At 37.4% G+C, this 12,840-nt stretch overlaps 1 protein-coding gene across 1 annotated transcript in view; it reads left to right on the plus strand.

Annotated features, from left to right (window-relative positions):
* LOC141257186 (scavenger receptor cysteine-rich domain-containing protein DMBT1-like) overlaps window positions 1-9,609 on the plus strand; it is a 458,733-nt gene extending 449,124 nt beyond the window's left edge. Inside the window, exons 54-57 of the mRNA XM_073671423.1 lie at window positions 1,660-1,880; window positions 5,665-5,840; window positions 7,147-7,535; window positions 9,116-9,609. Coding sequence (XP_073527524.1) covers window positions 1,660-1,880; window positions 5,665-5,840; window positions 7,147-7,535; window positions 9,116-9,359 — 1,030 coding nt within the window. The 3' untranslated portion in view covers window positions 9,360-9,609. The remainder of the gene's footprint in view (window positions 1-1,659; window positions 1,881-5,664; window positions 5,841-7,146; window positions 7,536-9,115) is intronic.
* Window positions 9,610-12,840: the final 3,231 nt, after the last annotated feature.

Raw genomic sequence — 12,840 nt, forward strand, 5'->3', positions numbered from 1 at the left:
TTTATGGAAGCAGTGGTGTAATATGATGGGCATTAGATACACATCTCTGGGGCATTAGATAAATGGTCTGTTATCTCAGTGTAAGGCTCCTGCAGAGACTTACACTGATATAACAGAGCTAAGTCAGTGATCATAGCATGATTTTTTTATATGTTTTATGTATTTCTATAGGGACAACCAACAAATTATTTAAAATTCAGTTTTTTCTGATTAATAAAACTTGCATTTTTCTTATCACTGCCCCCAGCGTACAGCCCCACACAAGAAACATCACCCCCTTCCCTGCATAACCCACAAGCATGCATCATCCCCTTCCCCGTGCAGCCCCTGAGCATGCAGCAGCATCACCTCCTTCCCCACACAGCTCTCCAGCATGCAGTCCCACGTGACTGACATTATCACCTTCCCCAGGCAGCCCGCCCCCAGCATGCATCCCCATGTGAGTAACATCACCTCCTTCCCCGAGGATCCCCCTGGCATGCTGCCCCACCTTCTTCCCTGCACAACTCCCTCAGCATGCAGCCCCCCACGAGTAACATTATCCCTTTCCCCTTGCAGCCCCCCAGCATGGAGCATCATCACCCCTTCCCCACACAGCCCCCTGCATGCAGTTTCACTATCATTAATCCCTTCCCTGCACAGCTTCCCTGCATGCAACCCCACTCAAGTAACATCTCTCCAAATACCGCACAGCCCCCATGCATTCCTCATCACACCCTTCAAAAATTGAAAAAGTGGCCTATTTAATACTAAAGTCCCACACCTATAATAGCCGCATAGCAGTTGCTCCCACCAACTGGCTATAGTCCATACAAAACAGAAAACGGCACAACAAGTTGTTTTTCTTCACAATTAATCCAGAAATATTTCATCCAGTATATACAGTATACACAAGTAATAGAAATAACTTTGCAGTATATTCACCACTGAACAATTCATCCAGACTGCGGTATGGACTTGAGCAAGCTTCCGACTTGCAGACAGATTCTGGGTGGGGGTGATCCCTGGGCAGACTTGCACTTACATAGATTGAGCGGAGACACTGACCAACGATAAGGGGATCACACGTCACACTGTGGTGACGATTCGGCGGACCTCCGCCATTCTCAAGCCTGCAATCTTTCTTCCATTCCCTTTTGGGGAAACCGTATCAAGGGAAAACATCCAAAATAGTTCTCTTTATAATAACCTCTTTTTTATCTGACTTATATCCTTAGTATACACCTCTTCCATCTCCATCCATTTTAATTCTGAAAGCATATATTTATGTTCCCAAAAATGTCTCTCTTCTGTCGTTTTACCAAATTTTTTATTTTTGATTGTTTTTATTTTTTCTTCATTATTTTTATTTGGTCTCTTCTGTTTTTCACCATAAATTCTAATCGCAGAGCGATGTTCAGTAAGTTGCACCTTTATACTGTGTGACGTTTGGCCCACATATCCCAATCCACATGGTCATTTTAAAAAATATACCACATTGGCGGAATTACATGTAGAAAAACATTTTATAGGTATTTTTGTACTAATGTTACAGAAAAGTGCACTAAATTATTGAAAATTGTTCAGTTTGACCATAAATGTATTGATTCTGAACCATATGTTGCATGTCTACAATTTTATTGCTTGCATGTTTTGTCACTTTCTTATATTCCTTAACAGCCTTGAAAGCTCATGGTACTGTTCATCTGGGTCCGTGTCAGTATACGATGGGACACCCTCTAATTCCCCATTACTAGGAAGATTTTGTGGTACCTCAAGGCTGAATTTCACCTCTTCATCAAACGGTCTGAGTGTGGTCTACAACAGCAGAGGAAGCAACAGCAACTTTGTCCGTGGATTTCAAGCTAGTTATTATACTGTTTCCCAAACCAGTCAAAATGGTAAATATTCAGTTAAATGCGTTATCATGTAAACCCTTTGGGTCTATTTTCAAGATCCAACCGGTGGCACTAAATGACCAGCAATTCATAAACTTTATCGATCGATGGTCGTTTAATAGCCTGTTTACACAGGCAGACTATGCCAAATGAAGGGCACCAAGCAATCAGCAATAGATTGCTCAGTTCCATAGGCTGCCATTGTTCTCGACAGTGCGAGTACTGATTACACAACCTGGTTCACAAAATCTAATTTTACCTGATGAATCACTTTAGCTCGTTCATCGGGTGATGGGCAGCCTGTTTACACTGCAAGATAATTATGAAACGAATGTTCTTAAGAACGCACATGCATGATAATTTTTCTGTGTAAATGTGTTTGAGGCACCATCTAAAATACAATCACTTCAGGGCCAGGCCAGACTACTTTGTGCGCTAACAGAGTAGTTGAACAGAATCAGCAACCAGTTTCTTCTTTTATTGGTCATGACTATCACATCTTACACTTTCTACCTACTCATCTTTATTTGGTTTCTTCATCATTGTTTATACCAAGAAAACAGTATGCAACTTATGAAGAAATGTATATTTGTATCTTATAAATATCTATCTATCAATATACAGTGCGTGAAATAAGTATTGAACACGTCAATAATTTTCTAAATAAATATATTTCTAACGGTGCTATTGACATGAAATTCTCCCTGATGTCTGCAACAACTCATCCAATCCACACAGGCAAAGAAATCAAATATAGATGTCCATAAATTAAGTTATGTGTAATAATGAGAAATTACACAGCGAAAAAGTATTGAACACATGAAGAAAGGTGCAAAAAGCCATGGAAAGCCGTTACACCTGCTGATTCTATCAGTAGTTAGAAAGCAATCCTGACACTTAGTGAAAAATATTATCAGCTGGTTCAACTGATGGCTTATAAAAAGGTGTCTCATTACCAAGGTGCCTGTTATGCAGATACCACTTGGGTAAAGGGAGTAAGGGAGACTAACTACAAAGAGAAGCCCCATCTACACACATCTGGTCCCTGTACAGACTAGTCAATCCCTAGCTGCAAAACTAAAAACACCACCTCGGACCTGACTCCCTAAAAGGGGGTTTCTCGTGCCTCCTCTCGAACTAGAGGGGAGGCCGCAAAACATTGCCAACAAGGGGAGAGGATGGTGTGTAGGTGCACACGAAAAGCCAGGGTGAGAAACTTAAAGCACGTTCATAAAAAAGGACAGAGGAAATTGTAAGAAGAACCAAAAAATAAATGAAACTAGAATAACCCCCCAGAAACCTAACAGTGGTAAAAGGAGAAGGTTCTGTGAAGGCAGACAAACAGACACAAAGCAAGAATATACACAGTGTAAGTCTTGCAGGGAAAATTCCTTAGCTAAAGGGATGGAGCTCCTCAGCACAAATCCACCTTGAAATATAGCCAGATAAGAAGTGAAGTGAAGGGCTAATATATAAAGCCCCACCCAGAACATGATAGGACAAACCAAAATGGGAAAATGGAAAACACCTGGAAAGAATCAAACCAAGAAGAGAATTAAAAAAATAGGAACAAGACGCATTTGGACAGGGAAGGAAAAGATCAATAGCTCCACAGACAGAAGAACCGATCATGAAGCAACAGGTCACTAGATTGAATCTTCAAACCTAGTCTTGACAGTATCACACAAGAAACTTCTCATGATGAGTAAAACCATTGAGCTGTCTCAAGACCTTCGTAACCATATTGTTGCAAAACAAAACAATGATGGCATTGGCAGAATAATTTCTAAACTACTGAAGGTTCCAGTGAGCACTGTTGGGGCCATAATCCAAAAGTAAAAAAACATAATTTCAACATGACCAGGTGCTCCCTGCAATATTTCAAACAGCAGAGTGAAAAGAATTATCAGAAGAGTTGTACAAGAACCGATGACCACCTGTGAAGAGCTACAGAAAGACCTGGAATCAGCAATTGTTTCAAAGAAAACTATAAGTAATGCAATCACCCTCCATGGCCTGTATGCACGCTCACCACACAATACTCCATTGCTGAACAAATAGCATGTTTAAGGGCATTTAAAGTTTGCTCAACAACATTTAGACATTTAGACAAGCCTGTGAAATACTGGGAAAATTTAGTCTGGTCAGATGAGACCAAAATTGAACTCTTTAGATGCCATAATACACCGCATGTTTGGAGATCAAAGGGCACTGCATATCTCCACAAAAACACCATACCAACAGTAAAGTTTGGAGGTGAGAAGATTATGGTGTAGGGCTTTTTTTCAGGATACAGCACTGGCAAACTTCATATTATTGAAGGAAGGATGAATGGACAAATGAACCAAGACATTATTGCTAAAAATTCTGTTGCCATCTACCAGGATGATAAAGATGAAATGAGGGTGGACATTTCAGTAAGACAATGGTCCCAAACACATAGCCATGGAAGCTCTCAATTGGGTTCAGTGACAGAAAATAAAGCTGCTAGAATGGCCCAGCCAATCACCGACCTAAATCCAATAGAAAATTTATGGACGGAACTAAAGCTCAGTATCGAGTATGAGAGTTATGCACAGATATCCCTTCACTTAAATACTTTGGCATGCCATCATTGAGGTTATTAATAATTCTCTGAGGAATGTTCTGCCACACTGAATGCACGTGGGCACACAAATCATCAAGATCTGAAGTTGGCAGCTCTCATTGCAATTGCCAACCAATGTCTTCCCAGATGTGCATGATGGGAAATAAATCCGGAGACGCTGCAGGCCATTGTAGTAAGTTTAGGCTACATAGGCTGCCTAATGTAGCAAGAACAATATGCATCCAGGAATTGTTGTGTCGTGAAATTGTGAAACATCAGACCAATTTCCATCAGTGTTTTGGATCAAATTGTCATCAGTGTTTAGCCAGTGTGTCCATTTTTACCATCAGTGATTTTCTCTTCAACAAAAAATAAATAAATTGGCAAGCTTCTACTATAAGTTGCCATGTTAAAAAGAGGCAAAACATGGATTTCACACAGATGGCATCAGTGTAGTGTCATGTGTGACTGATTTTGGTCCATGACTTAGATAAAAAACGACTGTGTCTCTGTGATTTTTTTTGTGGATAAATGATTCACAAAAAAATACGACTTGTGAACAGCCTGATAGACTATAATGGGTATGTTTTCTGTGTAAAACACAGTTGTGGTTATTTCCAGAGGACGAGGTTGGAGTACCTCGAAACACGTAAATCCAGAGCACAGAATAAAGAAATGTTTTTATCCCATTGATTCTCTGTTATCCTTTGTGGGATATTGACAGCAGCGCAGAAAAGCCGCCCATCTCCTTCTACTAAACACAGTTGGAACGCATACATTAAAAATGGACATCTGAATGAGGCCTTAACCATAGTATTACAACCAGAAATTATTTTAAATACCTCTTTGTATGTACAGATCTGTCTGTCAACTGAAGAGTATGAATAAATGTGACTTTTTAAATTTTATTTTTTTTAGTAAATAAAAAAAGCACATATTAAAAAAAACAGTAGTTACAGGACAGACAACAACCTTGGGATGGCATCTTCCGCTAGCACCGTATAGAGGGTTAAGAGACACTTCCAATCCTTACCTTTTAATGCCTGAAAAATCAGTAATGGAGGCTTGGGCACAGATAAAAGATTGAATGAAAGTCTTGTTTTGCTAGTAAAATCTTTAAGATTGTGAGGCTGTATAGACGTGTTTATGCAACAGAAATGTATTAAATGTGTTTTCATATGCTACTTTTCTTTTTAATAGTAACCCTCACATGCACATCCAGCTATATGGAGGCTCAAATAAACATTAGGTATTTGCAGTCTTTGGGATATTCACCAAATGACATTTTTCTAAATGATCCCCGATGCCATCCTCAAAATTATGGAAACTGGATAGTATTTTCCATACCATATGATGGATGTGGCACAGTTAGACAGGTAAGATGAGTAAATCTTAAGGCTGTCCCTTCCTAGCTTGCATTTCTCCTGCTTTTGTCTAGTGACTTGTGTTCCTCAATCTGAAGGCCTGTCTTTCTGTTATGCTTGAATGCACTTTGACAGACAATAGAGTAGGAGCAAAGAGACAAAGGTCCACTCTACTTAACGCTTAATCGTTATAATATACAGTATATAATTAATGCTCATCAAGAGTAGCAACATCAATTTCATATCTTATTGTGGTCATTAAATTCAAAGGCATAGACAAAACAGAGGCATTCAGCATATTAATCTTATACATCTAAAATTTGTTATTGCACCCCTGCCCCTTAATTGTACAATAAATGAAAAACAGTTGAATAATATGCTGTTTTAAATGATGTAGTATTATAAAAATGACATCAGAAATCCCTTTTAGAAGACCATGGTCCTAATACAAATTATACAACACCAACTAGAAAGTGCATTTTTTCTTCTTTTTAGAAAAAGTAGTATGTGTTAAAACCTCTAAACTCAAGAAAATGTAACTTTTATAACCCTTTCCCATAAGGGCAATATTCAATAGTTTACCTCTTCCTCTTCCAAAAGTCATATGATGGCTTTTTTTGTGGACTGAGATATAGTTTTGAATGACACCATTTATTTTACCATACAATGGACTGAAAAATGGGGAAAAAAATTTCAGGTGTGGTGAAATGGTGAAAAAAACACAATTCCAAATGACATGGAGATATGATTCTTCGGGTCATTTTGGCAATACCATTTATTTTTCTTTATTTTTAAAGGGGGAAAGGAAAGTGATTCTATTTTTATTTTATTTAATATTTTGAAAAACATTTTTTACCTTATTTTACAGTCTCTATTGGTCGATTTGAACCCACGATCATCTGATCTCTCGTTCAATATGCAACAATACTACAGGGTTACAGTAAATGTATAAAATCACAGTGTCCCACATCGTGGAGATGGCGGTGATAGGTGCATGGAAAAGTTGTTAGAGATTGACATTTCAGGGGTTAATAGCTGTTACAAGCAGATGCTGTTTGTAAAACAGCTTCCATCTGGTGAATATGAGGTGGGCTTAGCTCTTGAGTCTGCTCCATATGCAAGCAGTCGGTATCAGACGTACCAATATGTCCATTGTCGGTAAGGGGTTAAATTGTAATTTCTAGAAGAATTAAGTGTTATTAATTATTTAACGGAAAGTAAAAAAGGAACCTGCATAAACAGAAGCACTGTGTTATAATTACTGCCCCTTTTAGGCTTGGCATCTTTCAGATAATAGTTGTCATTTTTTTTTTGATAGGGTGAAAGAGATATGATCAGCTATTCTAACTCAGTTGTTGGTTATCATACAAATGAAGTGATTGTACGTACTCGAAGACTCCACTTGAACCTCCGCTGTCAAATGTATCAAGATACCATGATGGAGATCATGTATCATGCAGATGATGCCACAAGCCAAAATCTTACCCAGTATGGTCTATTTTCTGGATCACTGCAATTCTATCAGTCGCCAAGCTTCACTTATCCAATCTATAACTATCCATATTATGTGCTGCTGGATCAGAACTTATATCTCCAGGCCACACTACATACATCTGATAGGAATCTCACTCTGTTTGTGGATACATGTGTGGCCTCGCCAGATCAGTATGATTTTACAACACAAACTTATGACTTAATACGCAACGGGTAAGTTATTTTAATCTTTTTTGTGCTGTTATTGTTATTATCTTCTTTCATGGAACTTCATAACTTGTGTCAAACTTTAATTTTTACGTTTGAAATTACACTTGACATGGTAACTCAAAGAGTGTAATAGAAATGTAGTTGTAGTGTAATTGTAGATAATCAAAATGACCTGTTTCCCTTTAGATAACCATAGATTTAAGTACCCCCACATTAGATACCTGTCTAATGAAGAGATCATTTTTTCGACAACTATATCTCCGGACTCTCCCATTGTCACATAGTGATAAAGAACTGTGGGCACCTACCCGATCCCTAGAACTAGGGGCACCCTAGCCTATCCCTGTCACCTGGATTACCCCAGATGTTGGAGATGCCAGGTGTCTCGTACCTTGCTATGCTCCTATCTTAACCCTTATTTGTTCCCTCTCCCACCCAGGGAGGTTTGAGGCCAAAGGGTCTAGGCAAAGACTAACTAGACAGATAGAGGGATAAAAGAAAATGACAATCATACAAATACACCCCCAAAACATCAGAGTGGGAAATGGGAGGAATAGGAGGCACAAACCAAATGTGAGAGGATAAACAAACAAACCAACTCCATGCAGATATCTCCTGAAAAACTCTCCAACCACCTACTCCAAACACTGAATTTCTCCTTCAACTAAATCCAGGAAGTAGAACCACTATCACTGGCAACTCCCAAGTGCCAGTGGCTAGCATATATCAGAGGGGAGTGGCCAACACAGAACAGCTGAGACAATTCAGGATGAAGAGCTCCAGGAGATCAGCTGAACTGATTAATCCTTGCAATGACAAAGCAAGGAAAACCTACACTGTTTAACAGGATGGCGAAGCAGTTCTAATCTTCGTGTAATCAGATGCCATGAACTTCTGGCCCCTCTCAGTCGCAGTATCCCTGTGGCACCGATCTTCTGAGTCATCTCAGCCGCATGCTCCTGTATTTTCTAGGAGAGAGTCCCATCTGGACTCCTTTGGTAGCGGTTTCTCCAGGGAGAACAAAAGGATTGGCTTTTAAAAATTCAATGTGCTATCCTTCTATCTTCTGACATCATCTATTGAAGGAGATTTTAGTATAATATGTATGGGGACCCTTACAGAAGTAGTCCCACAATTTTAACTTATCATTTATCCTCATTATAAGTGATAGGACCTTCAGGGATTAGACACCTATCGTTGCGATCCTCACCAATCACAAGACAAGACAAAATGTCCTGTGTCCCCTCTTGCCCAATTTTATGATAAAACTCTGGCTGCCTGCAGCCATAACTGAGGGGTGCTTGGAATCTTACTGCATATTGATTGTTTAATTCAAAGGAGAATACAGAATTCTGCATACAGTTCGCTCCAACTACTGAAGGCTTTAGGCAAAGACAAATATATTATTTAATGCTAGGGATGTGTAAAGGGAAACATAGGATGAGTCCTTTCTCAACAAAATAAACTTTCAGACAGCAAAAAATGGAATGTCACTACCACTGGTTTGATAGGCTTGTTTCTATATTATCCATAGTGTACTGCATCTTAAAATAATTCTAATTTTCATCTTTTCTTCTTTACAGATGCATTAGAGACTCTACTTATATGACTTACGCAACATACTCTTCAAATCAGGCTCGCTTTGGATTTCGTGCTTTTGGGTTTGCTCAGAGGTTCTCCAGAGTTTATCTGCAGTGTAAAGTGACTGTGTGCCCAAGAAATAGCTACAACCGTTGCTATCAGGGATGTATGAACAGGCGCAAAAGGGCTTTAGCATCTTCTCAAAAGCAAATAAATTTAACAGTGGGACCATTTGTTCTGGAATAAATTCATACAAATAATTAAATAAGCAATGGCATGATGTCATCATCTACTTGTAATTAATATCTGTAAATTGTACTTAGATCCTTTATGACAAAATGTAAAAGTGACAGAACTGGTACGATATTTAGTATTTCTCATAATAGAATGTATTTACTATCACAGCAGCCACTAGCTACCTTGTGTAGTAGGAAAATGTCATTATGATGCAAAGAAATAAATAAAAGATTAAAATTGTGCATAGATCAAAACAGAAGGCTTTTATATATTCATTATTCTTTACATTTTTAAAAACGGACATGGATTTGTTTTGCGGATAAAAGAGTTTTTGCTCTAACGCTAACCTAATAAACCGCCAGATTATATTTACTTTTTAGAACTTGTAGAGCTGGGTAGATATGGTTTTCTCATCATGCGATTATACATAGTATTGTACCAACCTGCTTCTGGCTGTTGTCAGGTAACATCAGCGCTAGCCACAGCTTTGTAAATTCGCAGTACTAGCACGTTCCATTTGTAAATTGGGCCTATTTATCTTGAAGTGTGGCGTTCTTGGTATTTGCAAAAGTCAGTAAGATATGCAAAATGTGTTTTGAAAAAAAAAGCATTGAATGCTGGATTTACATTGCCATAGCCTTCTAACCCACAATCTCTGAACTTCACTTAACTGGCTTCAATTTACTACAAATTTGGTTTTCCGCTAGTTTCCTTTCCAATATCAGCACATTGACAATCGGGTTTGGTAAGGCAATGGGTATGAGGGTGAGGGTATGGGCAATTTTTAGAGGCGCCAGCTGTATTTTTCCTACTTGCTGTGCATATGTTTATTCTTTTTGGCATTTTTAAGAGCGTGTTCCAGGCAAAATCCTCCCAAAAAAGACATTGCCTGCACATACCCTTATATTTCTAGTTATGTTTTTTATTTTTCCATAGGTTTGTGAGAAATTATTTTTTGTGTGACAAGTAGTTTTCGTGTGTACCATTTTTGCATACATATGAGTTTTTGATCACTATTTATTTTTTTTGTAAGGGGATGAACCAAAAATTGCAATCCTGGAATTGCTTCTTGTATTATTTTTGTTTCAATCTACATGTGAGATAAATAAAGGTATTGTTTTATTGTACAGGTCCATACAACCACAGTGGGATAATGTTTTTTTTATAATTTACTATTTTTGTACAAGAAAATCACATTTTAAAAAAAAAATTTTCTTACATCATATTTTGAGAGCCATAACTTTTTCATTTTTCAGAATACACAGCTGTATGAACTTTTTTTTTTTTTGTATGCCAAGCTTTATTTGACACAGTTATGGAATACATACAACTTTTTGATTTTTTTTTTTTTATTAAATTTCATGTGGGGCAAAATGAACAATAATGTTTTTTTTAAGGGGGTGGAAAAAAAAATAAATTCTGGTATTGATTTTTTTTTTTGCATGCTCCATGTAGAATAAATAAAGATATAATTTTCTAGTATGGGTCGATATAATTACATTGACACCCAATTTCTTAAAGTTTGTTAAGCTTTACTACATTTGAACATGAAAATCACGTTTTAAAATATTTTTTTCTGACATCATATTCTGAGAGCCATAACTTTTTCATTTTTCTGAGTACAGAGATATATGAGGACTTATTCTTTTTTGTGTCATAAGCTGTATTTTATAATTATACCATACAACTTTTTGATTGTTTTGTATTTTATGTGAGGCACAATGAACAAAAATGACCATTCTGCTGTAGATTTTGTATTTTTTTTCTAAGGTAGTGTTCACTGGTGAGATAAATATAATTACTGTATATATTTTATTGTACTGGTCATTTCGGATGCAGTTTTACCAGACATATGTCTTTTTTGCCCATTTGTTTTTTATTAGAATAAACAACTGCTTATTCTGTAAAATTGCATTTTTTTAATTTTCAAGTTTCTTTAACCCCTTCACCCATGGGGGGATTTTCCGTTTTTTGTTTTCGTTTTTTCCTCCCCTTCTTATAAGAGCCATAACTTTTTTTATTTTTCCAGCCATATAACCATATGAGGGCTCGTTTTTTGCAGGACGAGTTGTACTTTTGAATGCCACCATTCGTTCTGCCACATAGTGTAAAAAAATTCCATGTACAGTGAAATTGCAAAAAAAGGGCAATTCTACGATTTTTTTTTGGGGGGGGGGTATTTATTATGCTCAATATATGGTAAAACTGACCTGGCAGTATGATTCCCCAGGTCAGTATGAGTATGCAGATACCAAAAATGTATAGTTTTTTTTTAAGTGGTGAAAAAAAAATCATAAATTTGTCAAAAAACTGTTTTGCTTTTGTCACCATTTTCCAAGACCTGTAAAGTTCTATTTTTTTAGATCTGGGACTGTGTGATGGCTTATTTTTTGTGCCTGAGCTGTCATTTTTACTGATATCAATTTGGGGTAGATAAAATGTTTTGATCGCCTTTTGGTACATTTTATTACAATGTTGCGAAGACCAAAAAAACATAAATCTGGCATTTTGATTTTTTCTCATTATGCAGTTCACCGATCAGATTAATTTATTTTATATCTTGATAGAGTAGATATTTCTGAATATGGCGATACCAAATTCGTGCATTTTTTATTTTTTTTAATTGTTTTATTTTTAATAGGGCAAAAGAGGGGTGATTTGAACTTTTGTGCTATTTTACTTTTTTAATATTTTATGAAACTTTTTTTTTTTACTTTTTACTGTATATAATAGTCCTCTTAGGAGATTTGAAGCTGTGATCGTCCGATCGCCTGTGCTATACAGTATTGCAGAGCATTATCAAGCCTGTCAGTGTTAGTCCAGGTTCACATTGATATAAGTTTGGAATTGAATACCCGTGGTCAGACCAGGCATTGCAGTCATGAGAAGGAGACATACTGGGGGTTATTTCATAAGAAGCTATTTCAGGCAGATGGAAGATCATTATCATAAGGAGACACACTAGCAGGTTTTATTATATGGAAGAAAAAGTCTAATTCAATTCCACTTGAATATGTTCGCTCGTTTCTAGTGACATTGTTTGACAAGACAAGTTGTGGCTGGAATATGTTAACATTAAGGCCTGACCAGGTGAAAAAGAAACAAGAAACTTCCATAACTGGATGTAAATATTTACTCTTTATCTATACTTTATGACTTGCAGAAAGATGAAGGCAGTAATATTCTTGTTTGTAAAACAACCTTATTATGTATATTTAGAAAGTAGAAAGTGTACACACTCATTATGCATATTGTTGTCTCTTATCTTAGTGTACTCTCTTGTTATATATAGTGCAGTCTTATAGTATCTATATATAAGTGCATATGACTCGCCCCCTGGGCCGTGGGGCACTCGAGACCGGTCTTCAGGGCAATGCTGGGAGTAGTAGTGGCGACCCGGTCCTGTGGCTCAGGGTGGTCAGACCAGTGGTAGTCAATGATGTGTTTTTAGGTAATGTCCGACTACGCCACCCGTGGATTGCGGTCAGGG

Source organism: Phyllobates terribilis, unplaced genomic scaffold (assembly GCF_046119375.1).
Source record: "Phyllobates terribilis strain yellow unplaced genomic scaffold, ASM4611937v1 Scaffold_3__8_contigs__length_932513732, whole genome shotgun sequence".
NCBI classification, from domain to species: Eukaryota; Metazoa; Chordata; class Amphibia; order Anura; family Dendrobatidae; genus Phyllobates; species Phyllobates terribilis.